This window comes from Gopherus flavomarginatus, chromosome 2 (assembly GCF_025201925.1).
Source record: "Gopherus flavomarginatus isolate rGopFla2 chromosome 2, rGopFla2.mat.asm, whole genome shotgun sequence".
Classification (NCBI taxonomy): domain Eukaryota; kingdom Metazoa; phylum Chordata; order Testudines; family Testudinidae; genus Gopherus; species Gopherus flavomarginatus.
This window is the reverse complement of record NC_066618.1, coordinates 153850699-153873753: the sequence shown is the minus strand read 5'-3', so window position 1 is coordinate 153873753 and position 23055 is coordinate 153850699. Positions and strand designations below refer to the sequence as shown.

The 23055-nt window shown below is 48.0% G+C and overlaps 1 protein-coding gene across 8 annotated transcripts in view; it reads right to left on the bottom strand.

Moving 5' to 3' along the window:
* The window catches only part of DGUOK (deoxyguanosine kinase), a 33394-nt gene that overhangs the window by 9375 nt on the left and 964 nt on the right, over positions 1-23055 (bottom strand). For 4 of the 8 annotated variants that reach the window (XR_007772571.1, XM_050940235.1, XM_050940236.1 and 1 more), the window contains exons 2-6: positions 16681-16793; positions 12197-12384; positions 3684-3831; positions 2186-2301; positions 867-966 (exon numbers count right to left, since the gene is read on the bottom strand). Coding sequence is in view for 7 of the 8 variants with exons in the window: in XM_050940235.1 (XP_050796192.1) it covers positions 867-966; positions 2186-2301; positions 3684-3831; positions 12197-12384; positions 16681-16793 (665 nt within the window). In the remaining variant the exon portion in view is untranslated. Of the gene's footprint in view, positions 1-170; positions 749-866; positions 967-2185; positions 2302-3683; positions 3832-12196; positions 12385-13929; positions 14029-16680; positions 16794-17516; positions 17684-23055 lie in introns of those variants that run through there. The other 4 variants (XM_050940239.1, XM_050940234.1, XM_050940240.1 and 1 more) reach the window with 4 other exon arrangements.

The following is a 23055-nucleotide window of genomic DNA, read 5'->3' as shown; positions in this document are numbered from 1 at the left end:
AGTTTCACTTAGAGAACAGGTGCTTAGAGTCTATTGACATTTAACAAGTTTTATACAAAGTATCTCTTTGGCTTCACAAAGACACAGCTATTTCTAACAATAAATCACTACAAATTTACTTCTAACATAAACCTTAAGTTATAAAGTATCACTTAATAATAAATCAATAAATCATTCCAATTTTACTTCTAACATAAACCTTAAGTTCTAAAGTGTAAACCTTAAGTTCTAAAGTATTAATTAACAATAAATCAATAAATCATTTCTCACATAAACCATGTTTAATATAAACCTTTAAATATCCCTACAGTATTTCTGGGGTGAAACCCGTCAGTTGTTTAACAGCTTACAAAAATGCTATGGTTTAGGGAAGGAAACTGGAAAATCGTATCCAACAGCAACTTCAGTGGGAATTTACACAGATAGCATGTTATTACCTGATATGGCACTTGGCCAAGAGGTGAAAACTATGCCTTTCAAGAAGTGTGACACTGAAGATCTCACAGCAATCAGGCCTTTAGTTTTACATCTTATCTATAAGTCATCACCTCTAGCAGCACAGCATCTCTTAATACCAAGCCAGGATGCTGGAGACAGTAGCTAGCATACATACAAAGCACCTGGAGATCTCTTGTCCAATTGCTGACCTCGCCTGACTGATTAGCTTATGGGATGAAATTGGATCAGAGAATAAGGTGATATTGCTGCAGGAACAGTTCAAGCTGATAGGACAGTACATAACAGATGGCTATTAGAAGGAGAAAGACATGCAAAAGAGAAAGAAAATATTCCTCATTCTCACACAACACATCTAATTCTGCATTTTACATGAATAGCAAAAATGAGCTGGTATCAACACTGCTTACCTTCCTCATGAGCTCTTCTTGTTCTGCTGGGTCATCCTCAAAATCATGATTGACATTAAGCACAAAGACTGGAGCATTCCTTAGGTTTTCAAAGTGGACTCTGAAGAAAACAACAAGAGAACTGAACAATAGGCTTATTAGTGTACCTCTGGGGAGAGGTAAGAGACAATATGCCCAGACACAGGACAGGTGTGTCACACCACTGCTTCAAAGTGGACTCTGAAGAAAACAACAAGAGAACTGAACAATAGGCTTATTAGTGTACCTCTGGGGAGAGGTAAGAGACAATATGCCCAGACACAGGACAGGTGTGTCACACCACTGCTTCAACATAAGTTTATTTTATCATAAGAAAGATGTCTGCTGCATATAGAATTTCATCATCGTTAAAAAAAAAAAAAAAAAAAAAAAAAGACTCCTCCAGCTGCACTGAACAAGTCCCTTCCCTCCAGCCCCATCAAAAGAGAAGATTTCCAAGCAAAGGGTTTGATGCTGAGAGATGCCTGGAACCCTCCACTCCCATTGGCGTCAGCACCTAAGACAGTAGAGCCCTCTACTTGCTTACGAGCAAGATACCTACACCCTATTTGGATTCCAAGATTCAGTAAACTACCAGCACATTATACAAGCAAAACCCAAGGTAAGAGTATGGAAGGGAAGGGGTCACCTTAGATTTTCATGAGGTAGATGAGCTTTCTCCCTCTTCTGAATTGTGTTATACCCTATTGGTATCTGGAAAGAGAACATGCCTAATAGAGGAGAGGACTGGAACCTTGAACCCTTGGGTTCTATCACTGTTTGGCTGTGATACCTTGGGCAAGTCACTTCATTTCTGTGATCCTGCTGTGTGGTAGGAAGAGTGATGGAATGAGTAGTCAGTGGAGAAGCCCCAGAGACAGCAGCCCCTTGACTATCTGACTGTAGCTGGGTTAGAGTGGTCTCTGGGAAGGAACAACAGCATTTGGTGTGATGGAGAGAAGCACAAGTAACAAAGGGGAGCTTACTGCTGAAAGGGATGAGCCTGCTGAAATGTCCTTAGAAGACTGTGTTCGGTGTCATTAAGATTGATGGCAGAAAGCTGGCTGGGTAATGGGAGGACTAAGCGAGGGATGAAGATAGGTGCTGGACAGCTGGAGGCATCAGGGAGGGGATCTCTAGGGTTGGGAAAGGTACCAGATTATACAGGCAGGATGGTGGTAGGGAGCTAAGCCACAAACTAAAACAGGCACCTTTGCACAACAGAAGACATATTATTCACCCATTTAAAGAGCCAGGCTTGCATGGCCGAGAATCTGGAAGCCATTTCTATTGTCACTTACTCCGTGGTTTTCTTTACTAGCCAGTTTTCATGCTGAGTGTGAAGCTGCTCCAGATATTCCAGCTGGATCGCCTTCTCCTCAGGCCTCCCCCTTCGGTGCAACCGCTCCAGACATTTCTGAAGGGAGGAAATGACAGCTCCTCCATTAGCATGACCCAATCATTTACCCCACAGGACTCAATGAGGTCTGCTTTGCAAACTCAGCCACATTTGGATAGGGCCAATGGGGATGGGGCACTTCAGACAACAGCAGCAGTTCAAATTCAGCATTAGGCAGCTGGAAAGGGATGCAGCCACACAAAGTAGGAATGGCTTCACACAACAGACCAGTCACAATGCCTGTCTAGGGCCAGACATATAGTGGGTGTGTAAGGATTTGACCTTTCATCCACCGGAGTCAGGGGCAAAACTCCATTAACTTCACTACAAGCACAACTGGGCCCCATACTTGGAATGTTTACACACACACCCGCCCAATGCTAGAAGGGCAGCAACTTGTGTCAGTGTTGACAGATACAACTCTGGAAGAAGCTGAATCCAGCCATCATCAGGAAGAGCCAACATGATGCACAGAGAGGAAGCCCCGAGAGCAGTCATCCATACATAAAAGCAGTCTATATTCCCCCAACCCTCAAAGTAGTTTCCCATATACTGGGGCTAAGCCTTTAAAAAACAAGAGCAAGGAGTAGCTGTTTGGAACTAAGGCTGCATAGTGAGCACTGCATAACCGAGGGAACTGATTTCCCCTCTGGGTTACAGAATAAGTTCTTAGAAGAAAATGGCCCTCACTGGATAGGCAACGTGGTCCAGCTCACAGAGCGCTGGATTAGCATTTAAGAGATTTGGGTTCTATTCCTGATTCTGCTGCTGAGTAAGCTCAGCCAAGTAACTGGATTCTTTGTGCCTTGGTTTCCCATCCCTCCCTCCCTTTGTTCTGTCTGCTTAGTCCCTTTCCTGAAGAACTTGCACTGTCTCTCAGTATGTATACATACAGTGCCTTGAATACTGGGGCCTCAATCTTGGTCAGGGCTTCCAGGAGCTACCATAATACAACTAGTGACTAACCTCAACTGCAAACTGTCTCAAGACCCTTACATCAAAAGCTCAGAGCAGTCAGAAGGTTCTTTACAGAGGGATGTGCCAGAATTATACTAGGACAGGTAAATAAGATGGCTATCACAGGAATCTCTAGTGCAGACAAGTCCTTAGGTGTATTGGTTTTTACCCTCTCACATTTCTGGAACCTTTCAGAGACCCCTCCCCACATTAATTGCTGGGCTATCATCATCATACAGATTGGGAACTGAGGCACAGGGATTAATTGACTTGACCCAAATTACATAGCAAGGCTGGGAGTTAAACCCAGACCTCTTGAGTCCCAGTCTGTTTCTGATCAGATATAGTCCAGAGTTCCTTTGCCTCTCAAGGAAAGCAAGGCCAACCTTCAATGCAGCCACTAGAGATTATTTTAGTTAGTTCCCAGTCATGGTCTCAGTTACCTCTGGAGTTGCCTGGAGATACAGAAAGCCATGCAGAGCAGTTCGATCCCCAAACTCTTGTAGGAGGAAGGTGTGCAAGTCCTGGTAAATGGTCCATTCAATCTCAGTGAGGTGGCCAAGCTCAAAGAGATTCTTAGCAAAGATGTACCTAGGGAAGGAAGGACAAAAGAGAACAGCAAGTAGATTAAACCTGCCTAAACAAAGTCCCTGCAGTTCTAGAATGAGAAAGTGCATTTTAACTGTGGTAAGATCCATAATGCATCAGGCACTGCACAGACACATAGGAAGACAGCCCCTGCTCCAAGAGGTCATGTCAACAGCATAGATTTAACACAGACATGTCAGTACCCAGAGAAGAGAGACACAAGTTGGGCTGTTCAGACAGTGTCACATTGGATAGCAGAACAGTTACTCGAGGGTTTTTCTATCGTTAATTGTCTTAGTTCTGGTCTAGGTAATGCAGCTGTAGCTGTGTTGATTGGGCTGTCAGCCCTGGATGATGAGGGCATGTTTACCTACAGAACAAGGATGGAGCGGACAGTGGTAGGGGGAGCTTCCCTCTTGCACTACCCTGCCAATGCACCTTGAACCTGACTTGTAGGGGCCCATTGTGATAATAGTCCTGAATTTAATTGTAAGACGTGAATGACAGTTCATGTGATGTCACAATAACCTATAAAACAAATATTGATGGGAAAAGGCACAAAAAGGAGACAGAAAAACTGAAACAGTCTAAACAAAAATGGCCTACTGCTACAGTTCTCAAGGCTTGTTGAAATCATGCTTGTGAAAAATAGATTACGTGGAGCTGGATGTTAGTGAACCAAAACTGGTGTGTCAGCTATTAGGCCTAATTGGTGGACAAAATGAGGAAACGGGCTATTCCACACATCACTCCCTTGTTGGGTCCTTACAAAAAGAGAATTTTGAGGGTGTGGTGGGGACACTCAAAGAACCAATGGAGGCTACTGAAGCAAGGCTCTCCATCAGGGCTGCCATCACTACCACTTCCTGCAACCTTGGGCCTTTGTAATCATGACAGATGTTCTGACCAAACCAGGCCACAGGGAGGGACCCAGATGACATCACCATCTCTGTCAGCTCCAGCTGAATTCAAAACACAATCTGGGATGAGTGATTACCACCTAAGAGACCTGAAGCAAGAGAGCTTTTCTTCGAAAACTGATTTCAACAAACAGAAGCTTTAGCCCAGATCAACCAGCTTTTCTTTCCTCCAAAAAGAAGCGTTACTGCCATTTTGGATACCATCTAAGGCTTTGTCTACACTAGCACTTTTGTCAGCAAAACTTTTGTCAGTGTAGGAGGAAAAAAACCCACCTCTAACTCACATAAATTACACTGACAGAAGTGCTGGTGTGGACAGCACTATATCAGTGAGAGAGACTCTCCTGCCAACATAGCTACTGCTGCTCATTTGGAGTGGTTTAATTATGCCAGCAGGAGAGCTCTCTCCTTCTGGCACAGAGCAGCTACACAGGAGACTGTAGAGTGGCGGAGCAGCAGCGGTACAAAAAAATAAAAATAAAAAATATATGGAGATATACCCATCTCATAGAGCTGGAAGGGACTCTGAAAGGTCATTGAATCCCCCTGCCTTCACTATCAGGACCAAGTACTGATTTTGCCCCAGATCCCTAAGTGGCCCCCTCAAGGATTGAACTCATAACCATGGGTTTAGCAGGCCAATGCTCAAACCACTCTAGCCCTTCCCCCACTGAGCTATCCCTCCCCAGCTATGCCACTGTAAGGTCTGTAGTGTAGACATAGCCTAAGAGACTATCAAACAAAGGGCTTTTCCTTTTAAACCTCTCTCTAGCAAAAGCGAAAGGAAACAAGAAATGTTGCTAAATTAAAGCCTTATTTAATGCTTTACATTTCAAATGCTTTTACGGTTTTTCCTTCTTTTCTGGATTTTTAATAGTGGGCCATGGTGCTAAGCAGGCTGAGGTCTCTGTATACCAAACCTTGTTTAAGACTGTTTAGTTTTGGATGGTGGCTGGGTTATGTTAACACCTTTGGCCTATATGTACTCCACCTAAATTAATACAACTGATCTTCTCTAGGGTTGGGAAGGGAATTGTGTCTCATTGGACCATTAAGTCTTTTACCTGTCTGCTGAGACCACCAGCAATGAAGAAGTCAGATAGTACCAAGCCTGTTGGTGGTGTGGTGTGAGGCCCTCCATCCCCACCCCAGCTGGAACAAGGCAGAGATTCACCAACTCATTTCACACAGACCACCAACTGAGCATGACATAAGGCAGTAACAATTTTTGGTCACTACTGACCTAAGCACGATTTGAAACAGCGCCTTAAAGTTGAAAAGCTCAATTAACTCATTCCCAATCCCTTCAGACATTTAATTCCAACACATTTAAGTGAAAATAGGTTTCCCAGACTGCAGTGCATGATTGGTATCATACATTACCTTTCCCCTTCTAGAAGAGCTTAATCCCCAAAATGCAAAAGGTGTTAACTCCCTCCCGCACTGCCTGCAGGCAAAAGCTTTAGAAATGGGTCTTGGAGCATGGCCTCAAGATTGACAAATTTTGGTGGAGTCTTCGGAGTGGTCTCACTGAAAACCCTCTACTGCAGGACTCTTTGCTGAAACGTTGGTTTGAATTAGAGAGATGAAATTGCAAGCCCGTTAGCTAGAATTTTTAATGAATCAGTAAACTCAGAGGTTGTACCGTATGACTAGAGAATTGCTAACGTAGTTCCTATCTTTAAGAAAGGGAGAAAGAGCGATCCGAGTAACTATAGGCCTGTTAGTTTGACATCTGTAGTATGTAAGGTCTTGGAAAAAATTTTGAAGGAGAAAGTAGTTAAGGACATTGAGGTCAATGGTAATTGGGACAAAGTACAACATGGTTTTACTAAAGGTAGATCGTGCCAAACCAACCTTATCTCCTTCTTTGAGAAGGAGACAGACTATTTAGACAAAGGAAATGCGGTAGACCTAATTTACCTCAATTTCAGTAAGGCATTTGACACGGTTCCACATGCAGAATTATTAGTCAAATTGGAAAAGATGGGGATTAATATGAGAATTGAAAGGTGGATAAGGAACTGGTTAAAGGGGAGACTACAACGGGTCATACTGAAGGGTGAACTGTCAGGCTGGAAGGAGGTTACTAGTGGAGTTCCTCAAGGATCGGTTCTGGGACCAATCTTATTTAACCTTTTTATTACCGACCTTGGCACAAAAAGCGGGAATGTGCTAATAAAGTTCGCGGATGACACGAAGATGGGGGGTATTGCTAACATGGAGAAGGACCGGGATATCATACAGGAAGATCTGGACGACCTTGTAAACTGGAGTAATAGTAATAGGATGAAATTTAATAGTGAAAAGTGCAAGGTCATGCACTTAGGGATTAATAATAAGAACTTTAGATATAGATTGGGGACGCATCAGTTGGAAGCAACAGAGGAGGAGAAGCAGGGCCGTCCTTAGGATTTATGGGGCCCTACGCAATATTATTAAACTGGTGGCCCTATGCCGGATGGCAGCCCAAGCTCACAGCCTGGTGGGGGAGGGGGAGGAGGGACTTGACAGCAAAGGATAATGAGATGTCCAGCCTGCCTCATGATGGCGGAGAGTCACAGTTCCCCGTAGAGACTTCCATGCACTCTCCCTCATTCAGAATGGAAATGAAGAAAGTACCTAATAAAAAGCACTAAAATTTGGGAATAAAACATGTCAGTCACAGGTTTTTTGATATGCCCGGAAGTTTGTCAGAGATTTATTTGCAAAAACTTCATAGTAAGGGTGAGTCGCTGTCCTGCTGAATACAACATAACATATAATGGAATACATGATGCAGCTCTTCTCTGTTCTACATTTTCTTCATCAGTATTTCTAAGTTGAATTTATATTTTAAATGTACTCAAATCTTAAGCCAGCATTCCAGATTACTACATATTTAACTCACTGAAACAAAGACATTCTTTTAAATTAATCAGAGAGTGTGTTCATAACAATGTTCATTGCTTTTAGAAAAAGGGAACTGTAATTTACTTTGTATGATCTCCATAACAAGAGACATGGTTATGAAATTTCACCAACGTTAAAAAAATATGTTTCCAAAGATTTTAGGTATAACAAGGATTTTGTCTTACTAAGGTACTGATTTTGCTGGAGGGTTCTTTTAAAACTAGTTTGTCGGATAGTCAGAAGTAAAGAAAGGGAACTCTTTGTCCAGCTATCTGGAAGGGAAGGACTGTTGTCCCTTTAAGGGCTCTCTTCAGTGGGGAGTGGGGAGAGAGGTGGTGAAGGGATGGACAGAAAGGACAGGAAGACTTGGAAGCACTTTTTTTTTTTTTAACTATAGTAATTAAAATGTGTATTTTAGATAAGGGAGGTCTTTTGAAGGATTTATTTAAAAAACTATGTGTGAAGATCCACACATTTAAGGCTAAAGATGATTGTGCATCTAAAAGCCTATGCAAGCATTTTTTAGAAATGTGATTTTATAATCTTCACCAGCTCACTAATGAAATATTTTTAAAGCAAATTTTAAACTAAGGTCCTGTAGACTGACATGTTCTGTGTAAATATTACATTAATGCACAACTGTTTTTGTCAGTAAAGTCAGAAACTGACAGTATAAAAATTTATTTGGGCATAAGCTTTCGTGGACATCTGATGAAATGGGTTCTAGTCCACAAAAGCTTATGCCCAAATAATTTGTTAGTCTTTGAGGTGACACAAGGACTCGTCCTTGTTTTTGCTGATACAGACTAACAGTGCCTTGGGGTTGGCAAATCCCTGTTAAATGGCTTTATTACCCCTTGAATGTCTCTTTAACAGTTTCAATGTTGTGCTAATAGGTCTGGCAGGCTGGAGGTTTTTTCACTTTTAACTATTAGATTCCCTCCCAAGGAAGACTCACCAGGCTAGAGCAGTCATCTGTGGGAGCCTGCAGGAAGGGTCAGAACAGGGATAGGAAAACAAGAGGGTGGACACTAAGACCCAGTGGTGCCCCAAATTTTCAGGTGCCCTACGCAGCTGCCTATGTTGCCTATGCCTAAGGACGGCCCTGAGGAGAAGGACCTTGGGGTATTGGTAGATAATAGGATGACTATGAGCCGCCAATGTGATATGGCCATTAAAAAAGCTAATGCGGTTTTAGGATGCATTAGGCGAGGTATTTCCAGCAAAGATAAGGAGGTGTTAGTACAGTTATATAAGGTGCTGGTGAGACCCCACCTGGAATGCTGTGTGCAGTTCTGGTCTCCCATGTTTAAGAAGGATGAATTCAAACTGGAACAGGTTCAGAGACGGGCTACTAGGATGATCCGAGGAATGGAAAACCTGTCATATGAAAGGAAACTCAAAGAGCTTGGCTTGTTTAATCTAGCCAAAAGAAGACTGAGGGGGGATATGCTTGCTCTTTACAAATATATCAGAGGGATTCATATTAGGGAGGGAGAGGAATTATTTAAGCTTAGTACCAATGTAGACACAAGAACGGGTATAAACTGGACACTAGGAAGTTTAGACTTGAAATTAGATGAAGGTTTCTAACCATTAGAGGAGTGAAGTTCTGGAACAGCCTTCCAAGGGGAGTAGTGGGGGCAAAAGACATATCTGGCTTTAAGATTAAGCTTGATAAGTTTATGGACGGGATGGTATGATGGGAGAGCCTAATTTTGGCAATTGATCTTTGATTATCGCCACATAAGTATGCCCAGTGGTTGGTGATGGGATGTTGGATGGGATGGGATCTGAGTTACTGCAGAGAATTCTTTCCTGAGTGCTGGCTGGTGAGTCTTGCCCACGTGCTCAGGGTTTAGCTGATCGCCATATTTGGGGCCGGGAAGGAATTTTCCTCCAGGGCAGATTGGCAGAGGCCATGGAGGTTTTTCACCTTCCCCTGCAGCGTGGGGCATGGGTCACTTGCTGGTGGATTCTCTGCAGATTGAGGTCTTCAGACCACAATTTGAAGACTTCAATAACTCAGGCATAGGTTAGGGGTTTGTTATAGAAGTGGATGGGTAGGGTTCTGTGGCCTGCTTTGTGCAGGGGGTCGGACTAGATGATCACATTGGTCCCTTCTGACCCTAGAATCTATGAATCTATGAGATGCTACTAAAACAGCCAGCTACTATTTTTTTTTTAAATAGTGAATTATAATCAGGGGTTATATTTTTCCACACACCATGAATTACTTCCCTCTTTCACAAGTCTCAACCCAAAGCATTTGCATCAACACACTGTTTATGCTACTCTTATGTAATGTTCACACTTCCCTCACTTTCAGCAAATGCATAAATATAGTTTATTATCTCACCTCCAATCCGCTTCACCAAGGCATCTGGAAAAAGTGACCCTTTAGCCAGATCTAGTGCCAACATATTCTGAATAGCCTAGAAGTCATTACATCATAGGAGACACCTCTTTGGAAAACAAGCACTTCCAATATGCCTCATGCTTCACTTCATACAACTGGGCAGACAGAAAATCTTGTAATTCCCATTTTTCAAGTCAACATCAGTTTAAACACTGCAAGTCCCATTAATTGACAGGAGCTACAAAATAAGCTCCTTCTAGTATACACATGAAACTTTAATTAAATGAGTGAGGATGGTTCTTTTTGGTCTGCAACATAAGTGGCAATTAGCAACTCAAAATATATATTCAACTAGGTTCTAAAGATTGTTTCTTTGAAATAATAGGAATGGAAACATTTAAATGAATTTTATATAAACCTTTAAATTAACTGTTTTAATTAACATTCTTCTGCTGTGCTGGAAAACCAACCACAACAGCATCAAGTTAATGCAAGAGAATCAGGAAATGAAACTGAGAACAGCATGACAAACACCACAGATCAGCTTTAACTAGTCCTTGGAACTCAAGGACATTTAGGGTATGGCTACACTCGAAACTTCAAAGCGCTGCCACGGCTTGAAGTATGAGTGTAGCCGCAGCGCCAGCGCTGGGAGAGAGCTCTCCCAGCGCTGCATATACTCCACATCCTCATGGGGTTTAGCTTGCAGCGCTGGGAGCCGCGCTCCCAGCGCTGCGGCACTGTTTACATTGACACTTTACAGCGCTGTATCTTGCAGCGCTCAGGGGGGTGTTTTTTTCATACCCCTGAGCAAGAACGTTGCAGCGCTGTAAAGCGCCAGTGTAGCCATGGCTTAGCTTATTGGCTAAAGTTTTCACTTGTCCTTTAGAAATGGACTGCTGAAAACGGTGGCAGTCGGTTCGGTTGCTTCATGTGGGACAAAGTCTGCTTAGTTGCACTGGTAACTACAATGGAGTTATTTCCAAATTTACATCAGAGTAAATGAAAGCAGTGTGAACATGTATGAACTGCTCCAATTAAAATCATGTGAAATATTCATAAATATCATGTGCATATTACATGAACCTATGATCCTTGAGGTATCAGCAAGATAATTTTGTTTGACCTTTTTAACCTAAATGAATCAAGCAACCATTTTATTGCTCACCTGAATGATCCTTTAAGGCAGAGTTCCATGTATACCTAAGAGTGAAACTGACCAGGCTACTTTCATTCCTTGAGTCGAGTGCGTTGTAAATTGGAAGCAAGAAAAATAATGAAAAAAAATTTGAATCTGAAAATCCAACTACTTCTTGTGTTCCCTCTCTTAGGTATTTATGGGACACCAATTACCACTGGACCTATTATTAACAACATATGTGATTTTCTTTTTTAAACATCAGTTTCAAGTTTATGTTGACAGTAGGACTTTTGGCCATTCAAGTGCCAGATGGATTGCATTATCATCTTATCACTAGTCCAGAATACACCCTGAATGTGTGTTTGATTTCTGCGATGCTTGAACACATCACAGGGACCTAGAATTCAATCATTAATCCACAGTTTTCTGCTGCTCCTGTAGGTGCCAAAAGACACATAATCTGGGGCAGTTTATGGAAGGATGATCTTTTGTTAAGGCACTTGAATGGGACTCAGGAGACCTGGATTCAATTCCCGCCTCTGTCACATACCTCCTGTGCAACCTTGGGTTTGGTTCACCAACTCCCTGCACTTTATGCAGTCATTTACACTGGGGCACGGCAAGCATGAAATTCTACCCCTCTGTTCTGATGGCATTTTACATTTATTTTATATTGTTGTAAGTAACACAAGGTGCAGAACAGCAATGAATCAGGCTCTGAGGCTCTGTGCCTCAGTTTCCCCATCTGTAAAACACACGTAATACCTCTGTGATGTAGAGAGTATTACAATAAGAAATGTTTGTGATACAGTGGTGAAAGGGGTCAGAAAAGTGCCTATTTACATAGTTGTAAGGATTCTCTGATCAGTTTGTTGATGTTAAAAGGGGTGTGTGTCAGAAACCCACCTCTAGAAAACAAACAGTATTTATTGTGTGGCCAAGTGCCATAAAAGAGGCATGGTATCTTAAATGGCATTGCCATGTTTCTCAGCACATACTGACTAACAGAAAGCACTGTAGTTTAGCTGAAGCAGTTGGAGATTTTTAGCACTGTACCTATCACTGTATACAGATCTCTCAAAAATCTGCACTGGATCCCGGGTCTTCAACAGCTTCTCTGAAAGGGGCTCCAGCTGGGCCTTAAGTCGACTCATGCAGGAGTATGTCTGGAACGTATAGGACCACCGAGAAGGCTCCTGATAGACCATTTGAAGCAGGTTGCCAAAGTTCTGAGAAGACGAGGTCTGCTAGGGAATGGCAAAAAAGCACATTTAAGAAGAAAGTCTCACTGAAAGAGGTTCTCAGGCTATCCATCCCTATCACTGGCCGCAGGGTATTCTCAGGTACAACTGGTGCAAGACTCAGATTTCAGCATCAGAAGTGTCATAAACAGATAGTTAGGATTAATGTCTTTTTTACCTGTGAAGGGTTAAGAAGCTCAGTAAACCTGGCCGACACCTGACCAGAAGACCAATAGGGGAACAAGATACTTTCAAATCTTGGTGGAGGGAAGTCTTTTGTTTGTGCTCTTTGTGTTGTTGTTGTTCGCTTGAGACTAAGAGGGACCAGACGTACATCCAGGCTCTCCAAATCTTTCTGAATCAGTCTCTCATGTTTCAAACTTGTAAGTAATTAGTCAGGCAAGGCGTGTTAGTCTTATGTTTGTTTTCTCAACTTGTAAATGTTTCTTTTTGCTGGAAGGATTTTACCTCTGTTTGCAGTAATTTTGAACTTAAGGCTAGGCGGGCTCCTCTGGTCTATAGGAATCTGATTACCCTGTAAAGCATTTTCCATCCTGATTTCACAGAGATAATTTTTACCTTTTCTTTCTTTAATTAAAAGCTTTCTTTTTAAGAACCTGATTGATTTTTTCCTTGTTTTAAGATCCAAGGGGATTGGATCTGGACTCACCAGGGATTGGTGGGGGAAAAGGATGGGGATGGTAAATTTCTCCTTGTTTTAAGATCCAAGGGGTTTAGACCTGTGTTCACCAGGGAATTGGTGAAGTCCCTCAAGGCAACCCAGGGAGGGGACGAAGTTTTGGGGGAAGAGAGAGTGCTCCAGACACTGGAATTCTGGGTGGTGGCAGTGTTACCAGATCTAAGCTAGTAATTAAGCTTAGAAGTGTCCACGCAGGTCCCCACATTTGTACCCATAAGTTCAGAGTGGGGAAAGAAACCTTGACAAGAAGGGATAACTATGATCATCTAGTCTGATTTCCTGCATAACATAGGCCAGAGAATTTCACCCAGGAAATCCTGCAGCGGAAAGGATTATTCTCTGCTAGATATTTGAGCCTAATAACTTGTAGTTGAACTAGAGCAATGGTTCTCAACCAGAGGTACACATACCCCTGGGGGTATGCAGAGGTCTTTCAGGGGATACATCAACTCAGCCTAGTTTTATAACAGGCTACATAGCGAAGTCAGTACAGTAACTCCTCACTTAAAGTCATCCTGGTTTACGTTGTTTCATTGCACAACACTCCCTTCTAAAGTTGTTTGGCAACTGCCTGCTTTGTCTACTGCTTGCAGGAAGAGCAGCCCATTGCAGCTAGCTGGTGGGCGCTTGGAACCAGGGTGGACCAGTAGCCCCTATCACTCCCTGCTCCCCTAAACTGCCCAGCAGGATAGCAATTGCAGCTATCCCTCCCCCCACTGCCATGTGCACCTGCCCTCTGCCTTGGAGCTGCTCCCCGAGACTCCTGCTTGCTGTGCAGGGGCGAGGGAAGGAAGAGGGGGGCTAATGTCAGGGTGTCTCCCTCCCCCCTGTTCCTGCACCCCACTTACCCCATCTTCCATAGAGCAGGGAGGACACACCAGGGCTCAGGACAGAGGGAGCTTGCAGCAGCTGCGGTCTCAGCAAGCTGATCTAATTAACAAGACAGTGTACTTAACGGGGAAATGCCCATATCTCTTGGTGTGTGTCTCTGCCTGTGATGTCACCCCTCCCTCCATTCCTGCTGCCTTGTAGAGTGAGAGAGTTAACCCTTGAGGGCTCAGCCAATTGCTAGTTCATCATTTAGCAGTAAGGGAAATATCCCACCCTTTGACTTCTTCACCTCAACCAAGCTTCACAATCATCATCACTGTGTACCAATATTAAATTGTTTGTTTAAAACTTATACAGTGTGTGTGTGTATAAATACATACATACATACATATATATATACACACACACACACATACACATATATATATATATATATATATATATATATATGGTGAAAAAAATTTCACTGGACCTTAACTCCCTCATTTAGATTAATTCTTAAGTGGAAATTGGATTCACTTAACATCATTTAGCTTAAAGTCACATTTTTCAGGAACATAACTACAACATTAAGTAAGGAGTTACTGTACAAAATAAAGTTTCATACAGACAATGACTTGATTATACTACTCTATATGCTATACACTGGAATGTAATACAAGTTATATTCCAGTTGATTTATTTTATAACTATATGGTAAAAATGAGAAGGTAAGCAATTTTTCAGTAATAGTGTGCTGTGACACTTTTGTATTTTTTAGTCTGATTTTGTAAGCAAGTATTTTTTAAGTGTGGTGAAACTTGGGGGTATGCAAGACAAATCAGATTCCTGAAAGGGGTACAGTAGTTTGGAAAAGTTGAGGGCCTTGAACTAGAGCATTTTAGAGATATTCAACCTCAATTTAAAGACTCCAAGTGATGAGGAATTTACCTTGTTAAGTTGTTCCAATGGTTAGCTACCCTCACTGTTAAGGTACAACTTTTTATTTCCAGTTTTAATTTTTCTACTACAAGCCACTGGATTTTATTCTGCCTTTGATAGCTAGACTCACTGTAAAGGGATTTCTAGACCATAATCAAGTCACCTCTTAACCTCTTCCTTGATTAACTAAATAGATTAAGCTCCTTAAATCTCTTACTGCATGTTTTCCAGACCTCAGATTATTCCTGTAACTCTTCTCTGAATCCTCTCCAGTTTTTCCATCCTTTTAAAAGAACTGTTGACACCAAAACTGGACACAGAAAACTCAGCAATAATCTTTTCTCTCTAACGCACATAGAATCATAGATTAGGGTTGGAAGAGACCTCAGGAGGTATCTAGTCCAACCCCCTGCTCAAAGCAGGACCAATCCTCAACTAAATCATCCCAGCCAGGGCTTTGTTAAACCTGGCCTTAAAAACCTCTAAGGCGATTCCACCACCTCCCTAGGTAACCCATTCCAGTGCTTCACCACCCTCCTAGTGAAACAGTGTTTCCTAATATCCACCCTAGACCTCTCCCACTGCAACTTGAGACCATTGCTCCTTGTTCTGTCATCTGTCACCACTGAGAACATCCTCTTTGAAACATCCATCCTCTTTGGAACCCCCTTCAGGTGCTTGAAGGTTGCTATCAAATCCCCCCTCGCTCTTCTCTTCTGTAGGAGTAAATAACCCCAGTTCCCTCAGCCTTTCCTCGTAAGTCATGTGCCCCAGCCCCCTAATCATTTTCGTTGTCCTCCAGTGGACTCTCTACAATTTGTCCACAACTTTCTGTAGTGGGGGGGGGGCAAAACTGGATGCAGTACTTCAGATGTGGCCTCACAAGTGCTGAATAGAGGGGAATAATCACTTCCCTCAATCTGCTGGCAATGCTTCTACTAATGCAGCCCAATATGCTGTTAGCCTTCTTGGCAACAAGGCACATGCTTGACCTTGATCCCAGATGGCTGCTTGTCAACATTTGGGGACAAAAATTATGCTTGCCTTACGCACCTACCCCAATTACTCCATGGAGTTTATCATGAAGGAGGAGAGCAGGCGTTATCCCCTCCAGGGTTGTGGTACTTCATAGAAAATTGCTACTATTGCTGGTCAGCAGTGGTTGATTTGGCCTATAATGTACATCATTAAAAAAAATATATCATCACGACAATGAGCTCATGATAAATTAAAGATGTAAGTCCTGTACGAGAAATATCAGGGAGAATACAGAGGTAAAGGCATTAGCAGATTCTGTCTAGGTCTTTAATAAGAATCAGGTTGTTCTGCTCAACATTTATTTTGTCATTAGAGAGCTGAACTCAATGCAAGTAAAAAATATTTGTCCTCTGGATGTTTGGATGAGCTGTATTAAGAAACAGGTATTTATTTTTTAAAGCTCTTGAGAATTTACAGTTGATGCAATCATAGTCTAGATCACAGGAGCTGGCGTGTTAAATTTTTATCTCCCCTTTAAAAACATGTATCTATTCAAGTATCAAATTATGGAAGAGACTTATGGATGAGGAATACCATCTTGAACAGAGACCAGTGACAACATCATCAGGTTTAACTGAACTCCCTTCTTAACTTTGTCTCACAGGGAAGGGTTGAGGCACAATAGTAGAACTATGAGTGAAGCCTGTCCTGATGCTGCACTGTGGATAAAGAGAGGATTTAGGTCCCCAGGGTTCATAAGCACTGCTAAAAATCACACAACAAATTTTGAAAAGCCTAAAGCCGGTTGATGGAAACTCTTATCACAGCACCCACGAATTCTCACTCTGGTTATTCACTATCATACCTACCTCTCTGGTACTGGAAGCTTGAACCTTTTGCCATTTTGCCACAGGTTCTGTAGCCATTTGCCATTCTGGAAAGGTTTTTCCCAGCAGCCTTAAGAAAGTGGACTTGCCCACAGCTACAAATTAAAATACAAGAGCAGTTGTCAAAGTCTGGCTAGGAAAGCATTATCAGATCCTGCAGGTAAGCTCAATTTAAAAAAAAGTGACTTTCCTAACCAAAAATAGAGACAATGATATATGCAGGATTTGCCTTGCCTGATCAGACTTTTAGTCATCTAGCCCAGTATCCTGCCTCCAATATTAGCTAAGTTGCCATTGTTTAGACATGTATTAAGTACATATTTTGTTTTAAAAAAATACACTAAAAATACCTTTTGGTAACCCCCCTCTCCAGACAGAAGAAACTCTCTCCTATCAGCACAAAATTAACAGCTTCTCCTTCTCCAAGGTTGAATGGAAACTCGATACGAGACCCTATCTTTTTTTTTTTTTTAAAACCAAATATATAACAATACATTTACTCAACACAGACAACATATAAGACACACCTAAAGAATACCTAGGATGTAGACTTACTAGGACTTTATGATGTACTAGAATTAACAAGATAAGCTGGTTGTCTATTCCTATTTGTCTGCCTTAATTTTTAAGGCCACAGTTCTAAAAACATTCATCTCTATGCATAATGAGTATTTGAAGATTGGGGCCTTTGATCATAAACTCTGAGTCTGGGACTGTACTGTATTCTATGTTTGTACTGCCTAGCCCAGTTCATCCCTGATCTCAGCTGGGACATCAGAATACTATCATGACAGAAATTTTAATGAAATGCATCTTACAGTAGATTGTGCTTGCTTTTTATTGGTTCCACACTAGTTTCCAAAGTTTGGTCACTTGCAACGAATCTTCCATCCATTAGTGTGAATTAGCAAAGTGCTAGAGTGTTACATTTAACACTATGAAGCAAAATCATAATCTCATTATTTAAGGAGAACACTGTTAGATTCTGAAAGAAAAGATCACAACTATGGGCTCAGGCTTTCTGTTCTGTACAGTACTGGGCATACTGTCCAAGCTTCCAAGATAATATTTTGGCTCCCAATCCCTGCAAACCCCTTCCACAGATCCTTGACTTTAAATTCCACTGAAGTCAATGTGATTACTCGTGTGTTTAAGAGTTTGCAACATAAGGGGCATAGAGGGGTCTTATGTTGCTAACAAGATAGATCCAACATAGAACTTTAAAGCATATCTTTTTATATATCTAATCTGTTTGCAGTCCACACCGACACCACCATAGCCAGTGATGCAGGCTAGGGCACTGTCACTGCCTGTTTGCCTTTCTCTCTCACACACTCTAGCCCAAAGCTCTGATGTAGGGACCCCTCTGATGTTCCTTCAGTGCGCCCTCCCCTCACAGCCCCCACCCAGCACCCCCCCTCTCCTCACAGCCCCCCCAGCTCCTCTCACACAACCCTCTCCTCACAGCCCCCCTAGCTCCCCCTTCATAGACCCTCAAGCTCCTCCTCCTTCTCCTCACAGCCCCCAGCCATGTCCCGCTCTCCTCACAGCCCCCCCAGCTCCTCTCACAGCCCCCTCTCCTCACAGCCCCCATCCAGCACCCCCTCTCCTCAGAGCCCCTCCAGCTCCTCACACCCCCCTCTCCTCACAGCCCCCCCCAGCTCCTCTCACACCCCCCTCTCCTCACAGCCCCCACCCAGCTCCTCTCACACCCCCCTCTCCTCACAGCCCCCACCCAGCTCCTCTCACACCCCCCTCTCCTCACAGCCCCCCCAGCTCCTCTCACACCCCCCTCTCCTCACAGCCCCCCCAGCTCCTCTCACACCCCCCTCTCCTCACAGCCCCCACCCAGCACCCCCTCTCCTCACAGCCCCCACCAGCTCCTCTCACACCCCCCTCTCCTCACAGCCCCCACCCAGCTCCTCTCACACCCCCCTCTCCTCACAGCCCCCACCCAGCTCCTCTCACCCCCCCCTCTCCTCACAGCCCCCCCAGCTCCTCTCACCCCCCCCTCTCCTCACAGCCCCCCCCAGCTCCTCTCACACCCCCCTCTCCTCACAGCCCCCACCCAGCTCCTCTCACACCCCCCTCTCCTCACAGCCCCACCCAGCTCCTCTCACACCCCCCTCTCCTCACAGCCCCCCCAGCACCTCTCACACCCCCCTCTCCTCACAGCCCCCACCCAGCTCCTCTCACACCCCCCTCTCCTCACAGCCCCCCCAGCACCTCTCACACCCCCCTCTCCTCACAGCCCCCACCCAGCACCCCCTCTCCTCACAGCCCCCCCAGCTCCTCTCCCACCCCCCTCTCCTCACAGCCCCCCCAGCTCCTCTCACACCCCCCTCTCCTCACAGCCCCCCCAGCTCCTCTCACACCCCCCTCTCCTCACAGCCCCCACCCAGCTCCTCTCACACCCCCCTCTCCTCACAGCCCCCACCCAGCTCCTCTCACACCCCCCTCTCCTCACAGCCCCCACCCAGCTCCTCTCACACCCCCTCTCCTCACAGCCCCCACCCAGCTCCTCTCACACCCCCCTCTCCTCACAGCCCCCCAGCACCTCACACCCCCCTCTCCTCACAGCCCCCCCAGCTCCTCTCACACCCCCTCTCCTCACAGCCCCCACCCAGCACCCCCTCTCCTCACAGCCCCCCAGCTCCTCTCACACCCCCCTCTCCTCACAGCCCCCCCAGCTCCTCTCACACCCCCCTCTCCTCACAGCCCCCCCAGCTCCTCTCACACCCCCTTCTCCTCACAGCCCCCACCCAGCTCCTCTCACACCCCCCTCTCCTCACAGCCCCCACCCAGCACCCCCTCTCCTCACAGCCCCCACCCAGCTCCTCTCACACCCCCCTCTCCTCACAGCCCCCCCAGCACCTCTCACACCCCCCTCTCCTCACAGCCCCCACCCAGCACCCCCTCTCCTCACAGCCCCCCCAGCTCCTCTCACACCCCCCTCTCCTCACAGCCCCCCAGCTCCTCTCACACCCCCCTCTCCTCACAGCCCCCACCCAGCTCCTCTCACACCCCCCTCTCCTCACAGCCCCCCACCCAGCTCCTCTCACACCCCCCTCTCCTCACAGCCCCCCCAGCACCTCTCACACCCCCCTCTCCTCACAGCCCCCCAGCTCCTCTCACACCCCCCTCTCCTCACAGCCCCCACCCAGCACCCCCTCTCCTCACAGCCCCCCCAGCTCCTCTCACACCCCCCTCTCCTCACAGCCCCCCCAGCTCCTCTCACACCCCCCTCTCCTCACAGCCCCCCCAGCTCCTCTCACACCCCCTTCTCCTCACAGCCCCCCCCAGCTCCTCTCTCACCCCCTTCTCCTCACAGCCCCCACCCAGCTCCTCTCACACCCCCTTCTCCTCACAGCCCCCACCCAGCTCCTCTCACACCCCCCTCTCCTCACAGCCCCCACCCAGCTCCTCTCACACCCCCCTCTCCTCACAGCCCCCACCCAGCACCTCTCACACCCCCCTCTCCTCACAGCCCCCACCCAGCACCCCCTCTCCTCACAGCCCCCACCCAGCTCCTCTCACACCCCCCTCTCCTCACAGCCCCCCCAGCACCTCTCACACCCCCCTCTCCTCACAGCCCCCACCCAGCACCCCCTCTCCTCACAGCCCCCACCCAGCTCCTCTCACACCCCCCTCTCCTCACAGCCCCCACCCAGCACCCCCTCTCCTCACAGCCCCCACCCAGCTCCTCTCACACCCCCCTCTCCTCACAGCCCCCACCCAGCTCCTCTCACCCCCCCCTCTCCTCACAGCCCCCCCAGCTCCTCTCACCCCCCCCTCTCCTCACCCCCCCCCCAGCTCCTCTCACCCCCCCCCTCTCCTCACAGCCCCCCCAGCTCCTCTCACACCCCCCTCTCCTCACACCCCCCCCAGCTCCTCTCACACCCCCCCTCTCCTCACAGCCCCCACCCAGCTCCTCTCACCCCCCCTCTCCTCACAGCCCCCCCAGCACCTCTCACACCCCCCTCTCCTCACAGCCCCCCCCAGCTCCTCTCACACCCCCCCTCTCCTCACAGCCCCCCCAGCACCTCTCACACCCCCTCTCCTCACAGCCCCCAGCACCTCTCACACCCCCCTCTCCTCACAGCCCCCACCCAGCACCCCCTCTCCTCACAGCCCCCCCAGCTCCTCTCACACCCCCCTCTCCTCACAGCCCCCCCAGCTCCTCTCACACCCCCCTCTCCTCACAGCCCCCCCAGCTCCTCTCACACCCCCCTCTCCTCCACAGCCCCCACCCAGCTCCTCTCACACCCCCCTCTCCTCACAGCCCCCACCCAGCTCCTCTCACACCCCCCTCTCCTCACAGCCCCCACCCAGCTCCTCTCACACCCCCCTCTCCTCACAGCCCCCCCAGCACCTCACACCCCCCTCTCCTCACAGCCCCCCCAGCTCCTCTCACACCCCCCTCTCCTCACAGCCCCCACCCAGCACCCCCTCTCCTCACAGCCCCCCCCCAGCTCCTCTCACACCCCCCTCTCCTCACAGCCCCCCCAGCTCCTCTCACACCCCCCTCTCCTCACAGCCCCCCCAGCTCCTCTCACACCCCCTTCTCCTCACAGCCCCCACCCAGCTCCTCTCACACCCCCCTCTCCTCACAGCCCCCCCAGCACCTCTCACACCCCCTCTCCTCACAGCCCCCACCCAGCACCCCTCTCCTCACAGCCCCCACCCAGCTCCTCTCACACCCCCCTCTCCTCACAGCCCCCCCCAGCACCTCTCACACCCCCCTCTCCTCACAGCCCCCACCCAGCACCCCCTCTCCTCACAGCCCCCCCCAGCTCCTCTCACACCCCCCTCTCCTCACAGCCCCCCAGCTCCTCTCACACCCCCCTCTCCTCACAGCCCCCACCCAGCTCCTCTCACACCCCCCTCTCCTCACAGCCCCCACCCAGCTCCTCTCACACCCCCTCTCCTCACAGCCCCCCCAGCTCCTCTCACACCCCCCTCACCTCACAGCCCCCCCAGCTCCTCTCACACCCCCCTCTCCTAACAAGCCCCCACCCAGCACCCCCTCGTCCTCACAGCCCCCCCAGCTCCTCTCACACCCCCCTCTCCTCACAGCCCCCCCAGCTCCTCTCACACCCCCTCTCCCTCACAGCCCCCCCAGCTCCTCTCACACCCCCCTCTCCTCACAGCCCCCACCCAGCTCCTCTCACACCCCCCTCTCCTCACAGCCCCCACCCAGCTCCTCTCACACCCCCCTCTCCTCACAGCCCCCACCCAGCACCTCTCACACCCCCCTCTCCTCACAGCCCCCCACCCAGCACCCCCCTCTCCTCACAGCCCCACCCAGCTCCTCTCACACCCCCCTCTCCTCACAGCCCCCCCAGCACCTCTCACACCCCCCTCTCCTCACAGCCCCCACCCAGCACCCCCTCTCCTCACAGCCCCCACCCAGCTCCTCTCACACCCCCCTCTCCTCACAGCCCCCCCAGCTCCTCTCACACCCCCCTCTCCTCACAGCCCCCCACCCAGCTCCTCTCACACCCCCTTCTCCTCACAGCCCCCACCCAGCTCCTCTCACACCCCCTTCTCCTCACAGCCCCCACCCAGCTCCTCTCACACCCCCTTCTCCTCACAGCCCCCACCCAGCTCCTCTCACACCCCCTTCTCCTCACAGCCCCCACCCAGCTCCTCTCACACCCCCTTCTCCTCACAGCCCCCACCCAGCTCCTCTCACACCCCCTTCTCCTCACAGCCCCCACCCAGCTCCTCTCACACCCCCTTCTCCTCACAGCCCCCACCCAGCTCCTCTCACACCCCCTTCTCCTCACAGCCCCCACCCAGCTCCTCTCACACCCCCCTCTCCTCACAGCCCCCACCCAGCTCCTCTCACACCCCCTTCTCCTCACAGCCCCCACCCAGCTCCTCTCACACCCCCTTCTCCTCACAGCCCCCACCCAGCTCCTCTCACACCCCCTTCTCCTCACAGCCCCCACCCAGCTCCTCTCACACCCCCTCTCCTCACAGCCCCCACCCAGCTCCTCTCACACCCCCTCTCCTCACAGCCCCCACCCAGCTCCTCTTCACACCCCCCTCCTCCTCACAGCCCCCACCCAGCTCCTCTCACACCCCCCTCTCCTCACAGCCCCCACCCAGCTCCTCTCACACCCCCCTCTCTTCACAGCCCCCACCCAGCACCCCCTCTCCTCACAGCCCCCCAGCTCCTCTCACACCCCCCTCTCCTCACAGCCCCCACCCAGCTCCTCTCACACCCCCTCTCCTCACAGCCCCCACCCAGCTCCTCTCACACCCCCCTCTCCTCACAGCCCCCACCCAGCTCCTCTCACACCCCCCTCTCTTCACAGCCCCCACCCAGCACCCCCCTCTCCTCACAGCCCC